Source organism: Hippoglossus hippoglossus, chromosome 13, assembly GCF_009819705.1.
Source record: "Hippoglossus hippoglossus isolate fHipHip1 chromosome 13, fHipHip1.pri, whole genome shotgun sequence".
Taxonomy (NCBI): domain Eukaryota; kingdom Metazoa; phylum Chordata; class Actinopteri; order Pleuronectiformes; family Pleuronectidae; genus Hippoglossus; species Hippoglossus hippoglossus.
The window spans coordinates 5,802,404-5,824,080 of record NC_047163.1 but is presented as its reverse complement, the minus strand read 5'-3'; the positions used below and the strand labels follow the sequence as shown (position 1 = coordinate 5,824,080).

The 21,677-nt window shown below is 41.3% G+C and overlaps 1 protein-coding gene across 2 annotated transcripts; it reads right to left on the bottom strand.

Annotated features, from left to right (window-relative positions):
- Positions 1–4,651: 4,651 nt before the first annotated feature.
- On the bottom strand, positions 4,652–14,170 carry trpc4b (transient receptor potential cation channel, subfamily C, member 4b). Of its 2 annotated transcripts, none has more exons than XM_034604833.1 (11): positions 14,041–14,170; positions 13,057–13,456; positions 11,219–11,734; positions 7,647–7,983; positions 7,343–7,482; positions 6,334–6,644; positions 6,031–6,229; positions 5,742–5,936; positions 5,540–5,581; positions 5,349–5,438; positions 4,652–5,261 (listed from the first exon to the last, which is right to left on the bottom strand). In XM_034604833.1, the coding sequence occupies exons 2-11, from the start codon at positions 13,429–13,431 to the stop codon at positions 4,818–4,820; spliced, it is 2,649 nt and encodes an 882-aa protein (XP_034460724.1). In that variant the 5' UTR covers positions 13,432–13,456; positions 14,041–14,170; the 3' UTR covers positions 4,652–4,817. The 2 variants fall into 2 exon arrangements, with proteins under 2 accessions (XP_034460724.1, XP_034460725.1); XM_034604834.1 differs by having other exon boundaries at positions 14,020–14,154.
- Positions 14,171–21,677: the final 7,507 nt, after the last annotated feature.

The following is a 21,677-nucleotide window of genomic DNA, read 5'->3' as shown; positions in this document are numbered from 1 at the left end:
ACAAAGTAGCTTTTGGCATTTTTCGAGCCCTGAGGCCGGCTGCCACATCAAGTATGTATAGTTAGCAGATGGAATACTTGGTTAAGCACAATCAAGCTGGAGCTTGTCTCTAAAAGTGTCATTTATTTGGACCGAAAACAAAGAAACGTTACGTAATCTTTACTCTGAACAAATGCCAGAGCGCTGATAGTATATTTTGCAGAATGTAGTTTGCTCCACCTAGTGGAAGCACAGACCACAGGCAGTGGGTCTCACAGCATTACCATTGTATCTGGATTGAACTGCCACATAGTAGTGAGTCTCAAGTACCTTTCAAAACACAGTTACAAAACGTTTTACGAGACAAAAATGAAGAATTGAATGGAACAGGAACTATTTAAGAGCAGGTTGATCAAAAATATTAGAGACAAAATGTTTCAGATGAGAAAAAAGTAAAATAAAATATTCTAAAATGAGTAAAATTGTCAGTAAACTCAGGGCCAGGATAAAAACACGTTTCTTAAAAGATTTTAAAAGTTCAGGTTGAGTTCAGACCTCAAGAGCTAAGACAAAAAGCCTTAAATAGATAAACATACTGATTTCAAGTTTGAGTTTTGGACGTTCGGGTTCTATTTTCATTTCTTTATCAGAAAACATTGAACTTGTTTCCTGAACAACAACTGACATGTATCATGATCCCGCTTGAAGCTACAATACCTGAGCCATAATTCAGACTCCAACTGGAAACACTTGAAACACAAGGACTAACGAGAACAAAACAGTTTCACAGTTTCTGGGAAGCGAAAGTCTCCCCGAAAAACATTTATTGTGAAATGGCTCAGACTTGCACGATGTGAAATCCCAGAACTGATACAAGAAAATGATAACAGGCTGCAACTTATGAATTATTAAAGCATCTGCTTCATAATGTTGTCCTGTAATTTCTTTTTAAATGATTAGTCCTTACAGCAAAATGGCCAAAGTTTGATACCTATATAATATAACATGATTTAGTTTATTCAGTTTTAAGCTTTAAAAGTTTGTAAAAGTGAAAATAGTTCAGGTTTCCCAAGGGGTGTTGTTACTCCGAACATACCCAGGTGGCATCACTTCAACACCATTCATTCACCACATGTTGTTCGGCCTATGGGCAGATGTTCCAGATGTGAACAGGAAAGTAATGTCCTGCTGGACTGACAGCACCGAACACCACCGGCCTCTCTCATGTGTGTGTGTTGTATTTACTGTATTTATTTTGAACTAGTGAGCAGAAGTTGAAAAAGACAAAATATCAGACGGTGAATCATTAAGCGAATCTCGTCCTCGTTGAACAAGTGACACTTTTCCAATGCAGCAAGCCTCTTAAGAGCTGGATTCGTCAAGGCCTTTAGAAAAGCGCTTATGCATAAAATCCCCACTGAGGCTTTTTCATCTCTCCTAAAAATCCCAGAGACTGGAATACATTAACTTTACAATCTCAAGAATCCAGCGAGCAGCCAATTCTCAAAGTGAGGAGTCTGCACCCGCTCGCGTTGGACAAATAATTGCACTGGCAAACTCACAGCAGCGATTTAATAAATGCAACGTGACATTAACACTTTGAACGGGAACTGTCTTTGTCACTTTCTCACACACACAAACACACACACTCACACAGACACACACACTGCATGTGCCACAGAGAATGGATGAGGTAACTTTTGATCCCACGTATGGATTCCTGTCTTTGTATCTTGCTACCCGAGCTGCTTTTAAGTTGAAATGAAAGGGAAAATGCCGCCGCTCGGTCTAAATTGGGCTCATACAGATATAGTGGCGACAAATACCAAAACAGCCCGTGATTGGCTTTTCTAAAGATCGTGTGATTTGCCTGTGGCTGCTATGGTAACAGGAAACCCCCCAGGTTGCCTGCAGCATCGAGCCACGAAGGTGTGAAGTTGAATATCTGTGCAAGTACACAGCACGAGTAGACTTCAACAGGACGCCTTTAATAAACTGGAAAACTGTTACTATACTGTTCATGGTGTGCTAGCAGCCACACAGCAGTACAGTAATTACTGCATCACAAGTAAACTCGGTGTTTTGAGAGTGTGAGCGGCACAGCTGGATGCACAGCGGATGCACTGAAGCCATTGCTCCCACGTTGAGCCCACAGCCACTGCACTGGTCTCTCCCACATCACTAGAGGGGGCTTGATGCCTGATAAGTAGGAAAACAATCCTCACAGACTCATCATCCTCCCGAACACAGACTCACAAAATAATTGAAGAGAGCTGGAACCGACATCATCAGTGAGTATTATATCCTACTCCTGAATTTTGATAACTGAGATTATTGTTTTATTGCATCGGGCCTGTGTATTTTAGGCCAAGGTAAATAAAAAAGTAATGTGACTTCATTGTCTTCACACTCATGCAGAACGAGCTCTGTCAGTGTTATATCAGTGGATCATCGTTTGTGATGCACTGACATGTAAATTTAATTTTAATGGTTTCTGACTCACGTCTGTGGGTGGAGCTCCACTGGTTATTCCAGGCAGGGTGACCAGGGCTTTGCTGCTAGAGACACAAAAACATCATTAGCATCTTTAAAATCTCTGTGTAAAACATTTGTTAGACATATATTTATTTATTTTGCAGGTACAATTTAATTTTTCTCTGTTTTATAAACTTATCATCTTTCTATAGCTTTAATTCCTGTTCTTTTAATTTCCACTTTTTCCTGCTATGCCCTTTGTAGCTTTTTAAGAAAAGGCTTTACATAATGGAGTTCGTTATCAAGCGTGGCATGGTGGTGCAGTGGTTAGCACCATCGCCTCACAGCATGAAGGTTCTTGATTGGACTTCCTGTTCAGTCGGGGACTGACACCTTGGGTGCATCCCACCTCTTCCCCAATGGGATTAGCTATCGCCTATATATGTTCCATAAAAAAAGAGAGTATATTGTAATGTATTATAATGAAACTGAGTCTTTATAGTATAAACTATAAATTACTTACTACGTCTGAACTTACTTTTTAACAACAGGCTTTTACACAAACTTCCACAACAACTTCTTTAAACTAAAGACAGTGAAAGACTCTAACTACAGTGAGTGTGTAAATACTCTCCCTACTTTTTTCCATTTTGTGTTTAAACTCTTTACTTCAACCTGATTGGACAGACAAGATGTGAGTAACTGTAAATAAGAGCATCGAGTTGTGCTTCTTCGTGAACGAGTCACAAAACACAAGAGAAATCTCTCAGAGGGAGGATGTTGATGTAAACTGTGCATCCACTAGAAACTGCACCAATGTATAAACAGCAAGAGGCTCATAAACTGTTTACCCAAAGCTTTGCTCCAGCGATGAGAGGGAACTTCTCAGCAGTGCAGAAGTTTAACTTTCGCCTCCTGACCTCATGCTTCACCTCGACTCTCCGTTCAAATGTCGAGTGTCACTATGCATTGTTTGGAAATGAAAGAAAAAAGGGAGAAAGGGGAACGACAAGCTGCAGAGGAGAACCACGAGACAGAAAAGTTAGAAACCCTTTTTACATCGGCATTGATTTTTATTTGATCAGAGAGTAATGTCAATACATGTCACAAGTTTGTTCAACAGCAGCAGCAGCGCGTTGCCACAGGGCTCTTATGCATTCGAAGTTGTAAAGTGTACGAGCGAAGGTTGAGGAATAAATCTTGCAACAAAACCTTTCTCACTCTAGAAAAGGGAGATCGCTTTGGAGTAAAACCAATTAGAATCTTTTACTGAATTAGCCCGGTGCTGCTTTGCTTATTTATCAGCTGGATAATGTATCCAAGTTACATATTCAATTAGTTCACACATATACAAATAAACATGTTTTAACACAGGGTTATTTTGTTTTACTGTATAATCAATAAAAAAATGGATACTGGCAGTGTATGAGGAGTAATATTGTTTTTTAGAAACAGATTCATTTTTTGCATATCACAGTAAGAGAACAATTCAAGGTGCAGGCGCTGAGGACAGGCAGCAGGGTGTCTTCGCTTTTTGGATTTAGTTGCTCACAATAAATCATGAGTTACAGACCTGTGTCAAATTCCCTGAGCATCAAATCGGCACTCGGTACTTTCATATTCCGCCAATCGGAGAGGAATGCATGTGATATAATCTGCAATAACATACGTGGTGTACATGACAGGATGCAAGTAATAAACTGAATATGACAGGTAACTACAATATTCTTTACCTTGAGAAAATGAGTTTATTTCAATATATATGTTTTTCAAAACTGGCAAGAGAAAGAATGAAATCTCCAAAAAAGATTATTGGAAGACTAATGTGTTTTCGTCACCGTCTCGTTTGCAGCTGCTGCAGAACGCTGCCGCTCACTGGAACCAGGAAGTGAGACAGCATCTCACCTCATCACTGCACTGGCTCCTGCTCCACTAACACGTCTCTGAGCTCCTCTCCACTCCCAGATGTCTCAGATACTCTGGGTTATTACCAGCTGTTCCTGGCTGTCCCTTGGTCACGGCTGAGGGGAACGGGCCATTATGCCGTTGCTGTAGCCGCCACAAAGTTTTGTAAGTTTTTTAGAAGAGCTCATCTTCTGTGCATATTTAAGGTTGACTAAAAACTCACATCTGTACCAGTTTTTAAATGTCCACAAATCGTTTTCACATGTATTTTTTCATGTTATGTTATGTTTTGCTCTGGTTAGGTTTGTTTGTTAGTTGGTCTGTTTCTGTATCAGCAGGATTACGCAAAAAAATACCACACAGATTTTAATGAAACTTGGAAGGACAGGACATGGGTCAAGATAGAAACTAGAGGCGGATCCAGACATTTATTTTCATGGATTTTCCCAGGGAATAATTCATGGCTTTTGATCAGAATTATGGGGACCAGGAAGTTTTTTTTTCTTCTGCCTTATCTGGAAGCCTTTCTCGGTCTGAAATAGTTTTTTTCCCCCAGATCCCAGTGAATCTTTTGGTGACAATGATATTTTTTCAAAGTTATGAGACCCCTCATCTGACACATCCTTGGACAGCTCGTCCTGAGTCTGTCCTGTAGGGGACAGAACAGCTGCACCGTTGGTTAGCCTGTCAGAGCCGGTGGTGTTGGAAGCTCCGCTCTGTAGGGCGGTGGTGACCACTTCAAACATGCTCTGCTTCTGTTCCGGCTCATCAATGGGATATTTGGGAGAATATTTGAACGGGTTTCCAGGATATGCCAAGGCGGAGCTTGCCCTTCCTTGAGATTTACCCTTCATCATTCCCAGGACTTCATAGCGGAAGCTGGAGATATCCTGCTTCAGCTCCTGTAATATATTGAGAACCACACATTAAACGATAGTACAGATTACACAGCAGTGTAAAAACAATGTTTTGGGGCCGCGTAGTACTACCTTGAAATTTTCTTCCGTCAAACCTTCTGCTGTCTTGGCGCCTCTGATCATCGCAGCGACATATCGCTTCACAAGGTTCCTTAAAACCTCCTGAAAAACATAATGTTATGGATAAAAACTACAGATTTGTTTTCAAAATAAAGTTGTATGAAAATGTGCCTACATTTATTTGTTTAAAAAGACAGTAATACCTGGTACTGATGGTTTGATCTTACACTTTTAGCCGCACGTCTCTGAAAGTAAAGATACATATTGTTGATTCCAATGGTAGGATGAGTTATTCTTTACAATGCATATAAACATATTCGCTGTAATATCAGAGAGAATGGTAGGTAAATAACTGTATTCTATACAGTGGTGACAATATAGATCAGATCCCTGGAAACTCCTCACCCCCAATGTTTCGAAGGTATCGTGCATTTTCAGGCTTTTTCTCCTGAATAAAAATATCTTTATCCATCTCATCAGATAAAAAACTGCCTTTGGACTGGGTATTATGTTAAACGGAGACGGCAAAGTCCCCCCTTCTTCAAAGTAGCTCATCCATAATTTTGTTCTTGCAAATTTCCATTCTATATCAGCATGATCCTGAAAAGAGAAACAAACAAACAATTCATCAAAACCTTTCGCGAAGGAACACAAGACAAATTAGTGTGGTGAAACCAGCGGCTAGTGCGCTCACAGCTATGTGCTGGTAGGAGTTGTTCATCATCGCAATGAGCATGTTCAGAAGCACGATCTGGGAGATCACGCTGTATGTGCCGAACATGGTGCTGCCCACAAACTCAGTGAATTGATGGTCCGTTCCATTCATATCGGTCACGTGGAGGTTGATCAGGCCAAACACGGACCAAAATAACGACTGCAGCGTTTCGAACAGCCTGAAAAGCAAACAACCGTACATCACATTGTGCATCGCTGAATGAAAATCATATTAAATATTAATATCGCAGTTTTGTCAGGAGCAATTTGTTTAGGGACTTGCGTTGAGAAGGCATTGTTCTGGTCCTTGCAGCGAATCCCCTTGCAAACCGCCTCTTCTGTTTCATAGTAAAAGTACAGCTGGTTAAGGCCGTTGGCGAAGGCTACAAGCACCAGGCAGTAGATGAAGAGGAACTTGAGGATGTCCAGGAGCATTCGACCCAGCGAGATCTGTAAGGGCCCCAGATGGGAGTTGGCAGTAAAAAGGCAGATGAGGCGCAACGAGCTGAAGATGTTGGCAATGGCGAACAAGGCCTCTGCCACCAGAGTCGGGTGCCACATTTCCCAGTCTTCTCTGTATTTAAACCCACTGTACTGTAAAAAAAGAAATAATGAGAATGATGTAAGTTACCATGAGCATTACAGGTAACAAAGCTTATTTTTCTTTTTCAAAAAACAAGAATAAACAGCAATCCCATTTATTTTAATTCTCCTCATTTTGACTGAAGTTAAAGCAACACTATGCAACTTTTACTGAGCAACAGCGCCCTCTGCAGCCCCACATGATAAATAATTCTGATTAACTCTGACTTTATAGTCCCTCCGACTAAAAACACAACACAACTAAAACGCTGGATATTACCCATGATCCCCTGCTTGCTGAAACACCAAAATCTGTTTACAATTATTAATTTAACCAAGTTTCCTCACAGAATGTTGGAGATAAACGCTGGTTTTTAAAGACCTCTACTACTCTAATAATATTGGAAGTGGTGTAGAGAAGGCCTTAAGCTGTCAGTTATGCACTACTTGCAGGGTATTGTACCCACTCACTTAATAAATGTTCCTACAGGAGTGGGAATAAAAGCAGCACCAATCTACTAATTCCAAATCGGTGAACCATCAAACTAATTTTGAAGCCGAAGCAAATTTTTTTTTCAAAGTTCAAAAGTTTCATAGTATCGCTTTAAACGGTGTGATCAAAAATATGTCTTCTTATATGAAATAAAACTCTTTTATAAACTTTGCAGATTAGAAAACTGAAATACGTGACTTCCTGACATATACAGTACCTTTGCATAGGCAACAAGCTTCAGAGAAATGGTTGCAAGATACAAGGAGTTCATTATGAAGTCCACTAGGTTCCACCAGTCGTCTATGTAGTCCTGGAAACCATTATCCCACATCTGTTTGATCTCCATCCATATAAAACCTCAAACAGGAAAAACAGAAGTGGTCAACATTCATTATCGAGCAATTGCAGTAAGTGCCTCTGATTGACTTTCCTCAAATGTGTGCAGATGCAAAACAAGGCCTGATAACATGAGAAAACAGCAATCGGTTAGTGTTGGTGTACACGTGTGTACTTATTGTTACCAAGCACCCAAGGCAGGATCATCCACTCCACAATGGTGGGGGCTGGGCCCTGACAGTCCCGCTGTGAATTGGATATGTGCTGCGAGGCCAAGAAGAGCAGGAAGAGGAAGGTCAGGTAGGAGGCGGTGTGACAGATGAACTTGATGAAAGGCCTGCGGATGAATAAGCCATAGCAGCTCTTTGGAGAGATCAGGTAGAAGATGGACAGCAGCGGAAACAGGAGGCCGATGAAGCTGCAGGTGAGGAACTTTGCTGCCCAGTGACGCCTCCTCCAGCCCGGGAACTGATCGTACCACCGAGACGCCAGCAGCTGCTGACAGTTGGGCTGCGCGATAAACTGAGAGGAAGAGAGATAAATGATGTTAGAGGAGGCATGTGAGGCTTTTTCCGTGTGTCTTTCCTCTGGTGTGTTATATAGGGTTTTTAAGTACAACAGAAAACTCTGCTCGTGGAGCTCCTGAAATGACTCATCAGTCGTCCGACCTTCGAAACTTTGGTGACGTCAAGTGTTGCCGAACCGGATTGTGGTTCCATTGCGTCGCATTAGTGCAAAGCTCCAGCCAATCAAAACGTGTTAATGTGAAAGTGGAGGCAGTGGGCTAACGTGTTGTGTATTCATCTGATTGTGGATTTTATTTCCTGTGTACTTCTCATCAGCATTGGCAGCTACACACGGCTGCACTACATGTTTCCCAAGCATGAAACCGTGATGGTTGTCGTGACAATCGCATCAAGCATCAAAACCTCAACACTAGGCGTTCGTCCAGCCACGTAAAACAAGAGCGGAGGCCGACATTTTCCTACACGCACTGGAAGGACATGCGTTGACAAAAACAGCTCTCCATCAGACAGCTGTAAAATACATGTTTTTTTCCCCCTGTAGTCTCAAACTGCCGCAGACATGATGTTACGATAAAATCTCCAGAGCTTCCCCCCCCCCGCTGCTTATCCTCAGCAAAGGTAACATTGAGGAATGGAAAAAACATGCTTCACCGGTCTTCACCCCGAGCAAGAGGCATTCAAGATGTTAGAAGTGGGGCGGTGGGGGGGGGGAACATTAGAGATCCTCTGTTCTGTGATCCTCTGTCAAGAAATGATTGTCAAATCTGTTTCCCATACACATCTTCTCTGCCCCTCGGGATTTAATACAAACATCTGCTGTCTGACGTCTGTGGCCGGTGATGGACGATCATTTTAGCCTGACCACATTATAGTGAAATGGATCTCTACATTGTATGTAGCATCAAATTGTGGTTGATGAGGACAAGTAGCAAAGCAGATTCTGACTTCTTCAATGTTTCCTATTGGTGTTCGTGAGTCGTCGACGTGACTGGAGGCAAAACGGTGGCACCACCAGATGTGGTCTGAGGACAGTTTTGGAAAGTGAAAATCACCTCGTCTTCATGTTACAGCAACAGACTGTGGTCACATCCTTCTGCCCCTTAAAACACAAGCATTAATCCTGTGATAACATATTGTATAGTGCTTATTCATAAGGAAAATTAATAGTATTTAATCTATAAATCTAAATCACTTTCACAAAAAATACTTTCAACTTTCAAGAACTTCATTGTTACAGAAGATTACTAAAGTGTCATCCTCAAATCAAAGTGTGCCTGTTATAAAGATTAACAAAGGAAATATAGAACAAAAAACAAAAATATAACTATAAGCTAGAGAAGTATAAAATTAAAAGGTTCTTTAATAAAATATAAATAAAGGTAACTTGAGGTTAACGAGGGTGCAAAGAGCACAAGTATGTTAAATAATATAAATAATTAAATGACAGGGTATTTAATTCATCTGATAATATTATAATTATTGCACAGTATTTTAAGGTAACATGATGAAATCCATAAATAAATATTATATATATATGATATAATACTAAAGATGTTGCAATCTTTGCAACTGTCCTTTTATTTCCTTACATGCATACTGTACATAGAAATACTATTTATTGGTATTTTTTGCATTTTTTGCATTTCATCCTAAGCTGTAGGACTTTATATGAACAGTACGGAAAGTTCTCCAGTCATATGATTCTCAATTATCAATGAGAATTATTAGAATTTATGATGTGAAATAAACAGTGCGACCAAGATTTGTAAATCCAATTTAAGTTTCCCAGACATTAAACCTACTGATCAATAACCTCATGATGACATTCTGCTCAGAAAATAAAAAGCAAATAGTCAGACTTTGTTTTTCTCTTCCACAGTATTCAACTTGCTGTTTCATAGTTTTTTTTACCATAACAGCTCCAAGAAAACATCTGCGTACAAAGAAAACTTTGTAATATTCCACAGCGAGTGCAGAAGTGAGCACGAGAAGCAGAGAGGACGGAAATGTATTAAAGGAGATGTTTGCCATCAATAAGTGCTGGTGGTCTACGCAGTCAATTAAACTGCACCACTTTGATGCTGTTTCTTTAGAATGAAAACTCCTTAGAAGAGCCCATCAGATAGTATAAGTTTAAAGCAAAATGTTGTCTGAAACCAGCCAAAGAAACCTTGTTAAAAATCACTCATCTGTGATAAACCCCTTTCCCACTGTAGCCATTGAAACTCGGCTGTAAAACCCTTCTGCCATGGAGACCAGTGGTGGCACACGGAGCTGATCTCTCGTTCTCATGTTCCCAACTGTCTCATCCAAATACAGTATAACAGAAAAGCCCAAACTCTACATGCAGACTCCTAAATGCTTGAGACAAAACGTGAATGTACAAAGGTGGTGTGAGCCTTTTGTGCTGCAAATATTGCACAACAAACAACACATAAGTGGTTTCATTCATTTCATGAGTGGAACAAATAAAATGAACTCGCTGAAACACAGCGTTTAGGTTATATTGTTGCCTGTAGTGCAGGAGACAACAAAACAAACAAGCAGACCTGGATTAAAACAAGATATTAAAATTTGATGTGGTAGACTGAGACCAAAGGCTTCAAATTCCACTCTTAATACTAAATGTTGTCATCCTCATCATCTACATGCATTCACATGTGTAATCTTTGATTAACCTCATAAATTACACCTAAATCGTGTTTCCTTGTGCATCTTATTCTGCTGCAGCCACTGTGTGATCACCACGCGTGATTTTCAATCGTTAATTTTCATGATAAATGACAGGAAGTCGCTGTTGCATCCTGGGAAAAAAATACTTCCACAGAATATGTTAAAAGACAGTAAAAGGTTCCCTCCCTAATTAAAATATTATGAGTTTGTATTTCAGGGAAGTGCTCATCACTTATTCCATCATTATCGCCAATTATCTCAATGTCATGGGACCGTCTGAAAGGGCCACTGTAATGCATTTTTAAGAGCCAGCCTGGCAATTACATGTAGCTCTAAGCTCCCAGAGGACATCTCCACCCTCTTCAGGCCATTTGCGGCTCATCTTGGCACCGTTCGTCTTATAGTCCATGTTGTTACTTGTTCCTCGTGGTGCTTCAACACAGGACTGTAAAGCTCTGTCCGGTCTGTTTGTGTACCTGTGTTTACCAAGACATTGGAGTAGTTTTCTGATCTTGTGTTATAAAAAAAAGGATGATGATGATGAATTAAGAGCTTACCTCTTTCTGGCTGTATTTGATAGCCAGTTTAAGTCGTGCCAGGTCATTATTGTCATCCAGCAGGGGATTTATGTCATCTCGGTAGTTGAGGATTGTCTCCAACTCTTTAGAGCTTCGGGTTTGGTCAAGTAGGCTTTTTGCAAATTGTTTACACGTACGGGAGAGCTCCTCGTACTCTGACTTGAACTCGTTCTCCACTTTGCTGAGCTCCTTCAGCTCCCAGCTGAGCTGGAAAGCCGTGAGGAAGGGATCCTCGCTTGAGAGGGCGATGAGGGACGGGCTGGCGAGGGCCTTGTAGATGTTCAGACGGGAGCGAGATTGACGCAGGACGTCCACGTCTGAGCTGGAGACGCACTCCACGCAGTTGCAGCGTACGGCGTGCGGCTGAGGGATGGAAACTCCTCGCTGCACGAGCAGTTTGATGATCTCGTAGTTGTTGGTGTGGGCCGCGAGGATGATTGGAGTGATGTCCGGGGTGAAGTCTGAAAACTGCTTGTCTTGCAGCATTGGTGGAATCTGTACAGGAGACCAAGAGAGGAAACGAACAAACTTAAAAAGAATAGATTCACAGCGAACAAGTAACAGCTTTATGAACCACTCACAGGGACTGAAACAGCTAGTTTGAATTAGTTTGAATGGATCGAATCTCATCAGTGTTGGGTGCCTGACCCATCTTGTCTAACAGCAAGCCCACAGCTAATGGCTTGTGGTTCAGCTGCCCTCAAAATGTCTTCCTGGTTGGAGGCAACTACACCCTTTTTTCTTCTCTTCACAGAATCAACTCCATTACAGGCAGAACCAGCATTGTCAAGAAATAAAAACACCAAATTTACAAAGAAGATGAACGCAACCAGGGACTTTTTTTCAAAATGCCTGATACACAACACAAAAAAACAAGAATTACACTGTTTTCAAACTAAATACAACCATTCCAGTCATAATGTAACATCCATGCAGCTTAATATTTGCTTTTCAGCATGTTTGCGTGATTTCAATTCTATCTTCTGAACATGGTCTTAAGATTTTCAGAGAACATTATAGAAGCAGGCTGCCAGTGTATTGCAGGGACACAATGAAATCAACATAAATACCCCTGGTAATAACGTTAAAACTGTGAAGGAAGTAACTGTAAATGCAAACTTATCTGTAGAGTAATAAACTGAAAAAAGAATTTCATTTGTGAAATTTTGCTAGGATGAAAATGTTGGCTGTATTGACTCATGGAAGATGTCACAGTTGTTCACTTGCTGCTATCATGAAGATTAAAGGCATCACATACTTTACATGTGCCCATTGCCTTTTATTTTTTTTGTCCAGGTACTGACATAAGTGCATGTGTATTTCAGAATAAGGAGGATATCATCCACTATCTACACTGCTTATCCTACGATGGCCGTGGGGAGCCGGAGACATTCCTGGCAGACATTGGGGCGAGAGACGGAGTACATCCTGGACAAGTCGCCAGCGTCAACGTACAGAGTCAAACAACTTTTCACACTCACATTCACACCTCTGGGCAATTTAGAGTCTTTAACTTGTATGTCTTTGGTCTCTTCTATTTGAAGAGAAGCCCATCAGGCCGTCAGTCTAACCACTGCACCACCGTGCCGACCCGTGAGTAGGACAGTTAACCGGAAAACACCACATAAATCACTTTATACTGTAAGTCGGACTAGAATCAGTGGCTGACAGTGGGACACTATGGTACTACTGGGAAACGGGGTATTACAGTACAGCTATTACAGTTGTCACATGAGGTTCTGAGTTTTTTCAATGGTTGAACAACACTTGTGTAAATGCAATCACTGCACATGGGATGTCATCATGGTGGAGGCTACCTGTTTGTCCCCACGCCTCTTGTGATTGACCAGCAGCTCCACGGCGCCCACCACCTCTTTGCGGATGGCGTGCAGCAGGGCATCCCCCACGTACACGTTATAGCTGAGCAGCAGCTCGATGATCTCCAGGTTCTCGTTTTCGATGGCGATGAGTAAGGCCGTGCGTCCCAGGGGGTCGATGCAGTTAATGTTGATCCTGAAATAAATCTCAGCATCCTCCAGGTCTTCTTTCACGCTGGCGTAGTCCCCCTTATCGACTTCCCCCAGGTAGGCCTTCTCCAGGGAAGAGAGCTCGGACTCGGCCCTCACGATCCGCAGGGGGATGCTGTCCCTGTACAAGGAGCTGTCAGTGTTGCCGTAATACAGCTGTGACATTGCTGCTGCAGTTTCTCAGAGTCAACTTTAGAAAAGAGATAAAGAGTAAATATGGAAATATGAGGTCAGCGGAGATGTTTCTGACACAGACGGAAACTGCACCTTGTTTTAAATGACATTAAGCCTAGAGCTGTAATGATCATGTTAGGGTTCAACAATCTGAACAATGCAACCTTAAATTGAAATAACTTGCAGTTCAACACTACAGGTCATAATGCTACATGGTAGGAAAAATGGATAATGGTTTTATCAACAAAAAAAATTGTAAAGTTCTTTTCATGCAATGTAGAACAGAGTGCCTTTCAGAATAAAAACAATTAACGTCTCCATCCATCTACAGAGCAAAACAATATTAACAATAGCTGAAGAAATAGATTTATTAGTTCATTGATTGCACGTTGTTACAGAGATTAAAAACCTTTTCTTTTTCAAACACCCTTCTTGTCAACGTCTAAATTAGTATTATCACAAGTATAATCTGAAACATGATCAGCAGTTCGGATGACAGCAGGAGACAGTTTGTGAATCTTTGTAAAAAAACATATAATCAAATACCAACGCGTGCATAGAAGAAAGAGAAAACTTTACCGTCCTCCTGTTGCTTTTCTCTTGTGATTTACGCGCAGCGGAAGTGGAGGCTGCTGCAGCCTGGAGGTTGGATCCTCATCTTCCTCACTTACTGGCGTCTCCTCCGAAGACGCTGTCCTGTCGTGTAATCTCCTCTCTTCTCCTCCCTCCTCTCCTCCCTCTTCTCCTCCCTCCTCCCTCCCTCCGCTCTCTGGTTTTCACGGACATGTTGTGGACCTGCACGTTTCGCTTTGCGCGCTGGAGCAGGTGGGGAACGAGGTTGCGATGGAGTCCGGACGCACAAACTGCGCGCGTAAAACTCTTTGGGATGAACACACGCATCTTCAGCCACAACCTGAAAAGTAAACCACAGCACAAAGCCCGGGGCTGGTCCAACAAGTGCGTTGTTAGCTAAAGGAAACCAGAGTTTATTATCATGCAAAAACTACGTCATTACTTAAAACTTTCACAGTATTTGGACAGTGAAGAAATGCTTTTATCACTCGTGTTTTTTATGCCTGATTTTGGAGGCTTATGATAAAAATACACATGGATTCTGATCATATGTAAATTCTATCTATCTATCTATCTATCTATCTATCTATCTATCTATCTATCTATCTATCTATCTATCTATCTATCTATCTATCTATCTACATGTATCCATCTATCCATCTCTCGCTCTCTCGCTCTCTCTCTCTCTCTCTCTCTCTCTCTCTCTCGCTCTCTCTCTCTCCCTCTCTCTCTCTCTCTCTACATCCTTGTCTGTCTCCTTCTCTCTTTCTATCCATCCTTCTATCTATCTATCTATCTATCTATCTATCTATCTATCTATCTATCTATCTATCTATCTATCTATCTACTGTATCTATGTCTGTCTGTCAATCTCTCTATGTCTGTCTTTCAATCTCTCTCTTTCTCTCTATCTATCTATCCATCTATCCATCTATCATCTATCCATCTATCCCTCCCTCTCTCTTTCTATCCATCTATCCCTCCCTCTCTCTTTCTATCCATCTATCCCTCCCTCCCTCTCTCTCTCGCTCTCTCTCTCTCTCTCTCTCTCGGGGGCGCTCTCTCGCTGGCTGTCTGTCTCTCTCTCTCAGATGTAATATCTAAAGATCCGTCCACTAGGGACAGCAATGTAACGATGTCCTTCAACGACCCTATAGCTCATTTATTCCTTGTGAGTCGTATATTTACTTCACCCCCCCGCTGATCAGCCTCCTTAGCTCTAAAGGGCAGGACAGATAAGAGAGTTAGATGTACATGATCCCTGCACTGCTCTTTCTCTGTTGTAATTCATACTTAAAGTAACATCATGAATCTGTGACCTCAGCTTGACTTCAGCCCTTCTTCCTTCTTCATTTAGGAGGTTCGTGTTTGTAGGAGTTCCATCCATCTATTGTCTCTTATTCTTTGAGGGTCGCAGGAGGTGAAGAGACTTAATGCATTTTTAATTAGCCTGCAGTGTCTTTGCTGTAAAAAAATACAAGATTAAACCAGTCAAATAAAAAGCCTGATAAGCTGCAGTGATGTGGAGTGACTCAGAAAATGTGTGGAAATAGATTTGACAAAAACTACGTCACTTACTTTTGTGCAGGTTAGGAGGAGGTCCAGTGATACAGGCTCCAGATAAATAGGCTCTAACATTCAGGAACATACACAACATTGCAGTGATACCATGTGATGTCTGTTGGGAACCACAAGACGTAAACATCAGTGTATCGTGCAGAGAGGACACAAACCCGAGGGTCTTCCACGAGTCCAACATCCCCAGAATAACTTTTCCACCTTTGTAACCTTTCTGGATTTTGCATTATTGCACATACAAGTGAGTTTTTTTTGTTATCTGAAGTTAAAGTTACCAGAAGATTGTTACCACAGAGATGGAAACATGTGATGTTTCACATCAGTCTTTAGCTGACCAGCGTGAGTTTGCACAGTTGCTAAGGAACCTTGTCTCTTTTCCCCCACATCTATAGGCAAAAATAACACAGTACGTTACAGCTGATTCTAAATAGGAAACATGTTTCTGTGTCGGTAGTTTGCTGGTGTGCTGTGATCTTCCTGAAAGAGAAAGAAGAAACATGTGTACGGACATTTTCACTCCATTTGATTCCAGTGTTGCAGGTTTGACACTTGAACAATGATAAAAGTTTAGATCGGCAAACTTTTCTAGTTTTATTTTTTGACTTTTACTGTTTCCAGCATTTTGACATTTTTCGCTGTTTTGAATTAACTTCGGTTCCTGTCACTGTCAAAACACACTGCTACACCGAGTGTGTCACGCTGCATGAATCATGATTCACATCCAGCATCTCCTCTTCTCCACTGTATTCATTGTAGTGAGCATGTGTTGAGACGTGTGACACATGCTGTGTGTTTGTGTGTGTGTGTTTGTGTGTGTGTGTGTGTGTGTGTGTGTGTGTGTGTGTGTGTGTGTGTGTGTGTGTGTGTGTGTGTGTGTGTGATGACACTATGTGATGAGATGTTTCTCTCTCCCCCTGATTCAACAGGATTTCTCGCTTCCATGACTCAAGTTGGAATTATGAATAGTCTTACATGGGTTATCATGGTTTCATACAGCTGCACCAAATGTCTCGAATCAGCCCCGTTGCCTAATAACATAACTCATCCCATTCTATAGATTGATTAAATGTCCACTGGCTTAAGGAAAAGATGATTAGATTTCAGAGTTTGGAACTTTTTGCTCTACAGAGTATTTATTCATGCTCTTATGACTAATGAGACTTTATGGCTTTGTGAATGCATTCAGCAAGAAAGGTTATGATTGCCACAAATGGACTTGTGGAAAACAAGAGAGATAAAGTTGCAGCTTAACCACAAATTTGTAAATATTTAAATGTGAATAATGTATGAAAGCTTCCTGTTGCAGCTGGAGGTCAGTTTTCAAAGTGCTGCCTGAAGTTTACATGTTTTTTTTGTTTCATTTACAGCCAGTTTGGGCATTTACAGTTCTAAGTCTTTTAAGAATATTTATTCCATTAGTTTACTGTTATGTAACATTTTACTTCAAGTGTCATGGCCAATGAAATATGAATTAAACTGTCATTTTGTTTGGGAAAATAACATAAAGTCGATAACGAATATCCACCATCTATCCACATTGAAGCCAAAAATAAATGAATAATTAAAATACTATAAAAACGATTCAAGTGAGGAAATTCATCCAGTGTGATTCAGTCTGAGATACTCATGATAAAAATAATTTGTCCCATGTTGCCTTTCTGATTCAGAGAATATATAAAGCTGAAGCAGCTGTTGTGCAGCATTTTGCCCAAAGCAGCATCAAGCCGTCTCTATTTATTCTGAAACAGGCCTTGAAGTGACTGTTGTTCAAACATAACCTGTTTATTTTTAGAGGAAACTCTCCTTGGGTGAAGCGCCGGTTACGACACTGCCCTGGCAGGTCACAGTCGTATCCGCAGCTCATGTACTGCATTTTGATTTCTGAGAGTCTTTAACAGAATGAACTGACACCAGACTGCAGAGTGTGACCTCGCTTCCTGCTCCTGCTTCAGACTGTAACGTAAAACAAATGCATCTGGTACGAACGTGGGGCTCTGTGGCAAAGCCAAGTTCCCTGGAACAAGTGCAAACAAAAGACCAGCACGTCCTATGGCCTCAAACGAGCTGTTTTCTTCTGTTTACATCAGTAATAGTAACAGATTTATCCTTAATTATTAATGACACAGTAATTGGCTCAGTGAATTCACATGCCACTAGAGGGCAGAGATAGATTTCCTCCCGTCCAGAAAATCCTGAGGAGTCTCATGAGCTGCACAGATTTTTAAGGACACCAGACAACTGATGGCATTTCTTCTTACCGTCTCTCTGCCGTTGAGCTGTTTGGTGGCAGCTGCAGACTTCTGACTCTTCCCCCGTGTTAAGGAAAGAAAAACACTCCCTAAGAGGATTCTCTTGGAATAATGGGGGAAGCTGTTTGCGAATCGTATAAACTTCCTACAAAGGTTTATGTTCAGTGAGGGTTAGAGAAATCTGGGCCAAATGTTTGTTAATGATGTTTGCTGTTTGCCAGCAAGTCCTCTGACCTATTTCCTGGCGTGTTGATTACTGCGCTCACTTTTTCTTAAGGATGCGATGACTTTCACTTTGTTGTGCCAGCGCTGATAAAAACTGCAGTGCACTTACCCCCCCCCCCTTCCAAAAAAGATAAAGTTTATGAATTCTCAGTGGAAAACGTCAGATCAGGTTTCTGATGTAGCAGCTGCCAGCTCATACTGCAGACATTCACAGAACGGTTGGAGATCATATTAATTTGTTTGTATAAGACATGACTTGGTTAACAGAGCCATGCTGGCACTATGATAAATGTTGATTATGTTGGTTGAGATGAAATGTTTTTTTATATTTTTAAGCAAGAGAATATTTTCCAACAAAGTGGCACAAAAATATAGACAAAAATAATATATTTTAAAAATGAGACAAAACAGAGCATATTTTGATGAATGAAAAGTTAAAGAGAATGAACAAGAGGATCAAGAAACGGCTGCTGTATAGAACAAATATAAATACTTTCTATCATTCCATATCTAACTCTTACTCTATACTCTCCTATATATGTGATATACTAACAAACTCAGTCCTCCGAGGTTGAAACTGAGCCACAGTGTCTGATTTCCAAAGAAATCAATCATCATGCCAGAGGTCATAATGCTTGGTGAAGACTGACCCAATTCACCTCTCAGCCCGACCACGTGGACCCCTTGGTTTTGCGAGCTGCCGTGAAGGGGTAGTGTTGTTCTATTTATCTATGTGATGCCCTTCAAACAGCCCTTCAACCATAGAGTATATTCAGGACCCCCCCCAGAAACGAAGGGGTAGATTTTCCAGCCCTCTCCTGTGTGGCTCAGTTTGGAGGGGACACTCCCAGCGAAGGGCCAAGGGAGAGGAACTGGGACAGGGCCTCACTATTGGTTATCCACAGTTTTAAATTGAATTTGTTGACGCTCTTCTGTGCTGAATGCTTTTGCATTTGAGCTCATTACAAATAGTTTGCATATGAGATTTAAAGATTTAAAGTATGTTATAGTGAAATTGTAGTTTTCCAAAACTCAGTACTGTGCATTAATTGGCTCCACAGGAGGTCATCTGTCTTTTACTTAGCATGTGGGTGTGGGAACTCATCGGGCATTGCGGCCCAGCTCTCAGTCAATTTGATGTAGTGAGCATCGGCCAGGTTTCTTCCCCCGCTTCTAAAAATGTACACTGATGCAATAGTCAAGCTGGCAGCAGAAATTCAAAGTCATTAGATGAGGTCTTGAACTAATTAGAGCTGCCAGTCTTTTAGCAGAGAGAGAGACAACGCAGCGGCAGGATGCAGCTCGACAAGTTCACCCACACTGAGCACATCTGAAAGGCTTAACTGATATTGACAGATATGTTTAATCTGTATTTTTCACTAGATTAATATTAATTTATCGAACTTTAAAGATCTGAAATTTCAAATTCATTAATAATTCACTGCAGCGGTTTTGTTAGAATTGCACATTTTACTATGTAATGTTATTTAAATGTGTAATGTCAACAAACAAGAAGTATAACATGATGTTGCCACCTTCGGGCAGTGGCAGAACTATCCCATATATGATTTCCACAGTTGTTATAATTTTTAAGGGCCTGAATAGCTGGCTTTCTGTCAAATAAAAAACTGCAGGATAGGCACGATTAGGTTTATATCCAAACACTGTGGGGATTTGTCGACTAGGTGTGCCACCTGTGGAGAGGTGATGGTGCGTGGAGGTTATAGGTTCTGTTTATCTCTGTCTGCAGGGGTATATTTACCAAACTCCATGAGATCAGCAACATCCCATCACCTGACAAGAACCAGCCAGAGTTTGTCAGTTAGTGCGCCAGTGCTTATTATTGCTGTCAGCAGGCGGTGTGTGTTTGGAGTGTGTGCGTGTGTTTGTGTGCAGTGCTGGGCGCTAGGGGGTTAAAAATCAGCCCTGAGCCTCATAGCTAAAACTCACATCTATCAAGACACATCAAAAGCACCTTGTTACAGCACTTAACTCCAACAGATGACAGCTGACTTTGGGCGACTTGGGGCTAATGGTAAGATTAAGTCAATTACAGCCTGGCAGGGGGACTTGGAAATATTTGAGACATTCCCCTGGAACACTGGAACAATAGGCACCCACACAGACGCTGTCAGTCCGAGGCAGCTAATGTCCTTATGTCAAACTAATTCCAACAAAATGTGCCGGGCTCCGTCTCTACAGTATAAATCTTGATAAAAACACAATGATAACAGTGGAACGCGCTGCAAGAGGAGGCATTTACTGTCCCCCCATGTGCAGTGTGTGCAGCTTTTTCACGAGCATCCGGCGTCTGAGCTCCGCGATATTGTTGCTGACTTAGTTCCCAACTTTAGATCAAACAGAGCAGAAGGAAGATTCATTCAGCTCAGCAGAAAAAGTGGAAACACAAAGGGGTTGAGGAGGATATAAAACACACCACACAAAGAGAGAAATTAGCGGCCGCTATAACAAACACACTACATCACAAGATTCACACGCTTAGATTGAATGGAAAGACTCGAAGTTGGTGTCATCATTCTTATTGTGTAGAATTAAACTGCTTTTAGGGCTATTTCTGCTAACAAAAGCAGTCTTAAATTAATTAGTTTGCACATTAAATTACAAATCTATAAACAATGAGACTTCATTTATTAAGGCATTTCATTATTTGATATTTGAATGGTCTAAAAACAGGCGATTGTACACAAGATGTTAAAAAGAGTTTACAAGAACAACATGAAACAATCGCTAAGTTGCCAACATCATACTGAGTTCATAAATAAATGATGGAATTTTAAAATGTTTGTGGCCGACTTTTGTGAAATAAACATTTGTCGGTGCAGAAGGTCACGCTCGGCACAGTTTGGACTTTTGTTTTGTAATAATCACGTCTGAAATCTCATAATCAATTCTCCTGCTGGTGCCATAACAATGTGCAGATGTCACACAGTGGCTCCCACCAGGTGAAGTCTCATTCCTCTTCCCTTTGGCTCGGTATAAATGAGTTCAGCCCGCAGGGTGGGCATACATTTTAAGTGCCTCTCAGTTTTAAAACTCATCAGGAGAAGGAAGGCCTGCGGGGTATCTGCCAGCAATCCGATTAAATGATGTAACCTTTGGCCTGCAGGCGACCACGCCTCCGCAGGAAGCCAAGAGATTTGCGGTTTTTAATAACGTATGAAAGTCTGAAGTCAAAGACACAGTTTGCAGTTACGGATGAATGGATAAATGTGTGCCGGTGTCCTTAACTGCCACCGTATCAGTCAGGTTAGTTAGAATCTAATGAAGGCAGTTGTGACTGTGCCCCGGTGCCCCTACAATTGCTTTTGCGCCATTAGAGGCTTTCGGCCGCAGCATTACACATCGTACTTCATTAAAATCTCTCTGTAACACGGTGCCCTTACAAGAGTGCAACAACATCAGGCAGTTAATTGCTCCCACAGACAGAATCCTTGATTTTTGCAGCAGCACAGAGTGATTCGCTGGTGCAGCACTTCTTCGCGGGCTGTTGGAGAAACTGGAAACATGTTGTTATGTTTCTGCGACAACAATAAATTACAAGTTAACCAGAATTGATTTTAGTCATTACAGACACTGAATGCAGCAATTTAG

Bases quoted from the DNA above. Each gene is read 5' to 3' on its own strand.
- trpc4b (XM_034604833.1), bottom strand. From the start codon at position 13,431: ATGTCACAGCTGTATTACGGCAACACTGACAGCTCCTTGTACAGGGAC. The intron at 6,230-6,333 runs GCAAGTCCCTAA...TTTGCTTTTCAG, and splicing joins CAGAACAATGCCTTCTCAAC to GCTGTTCGAAACGCTGCAGT. The intron at 5,582-5,741 runs GTGAGGAGTTTC...CTTTACTTTCAG, and splicing joins ATACCTTCGAAACATTGGGG to AGACGTGCGGCTAAAAGTGT.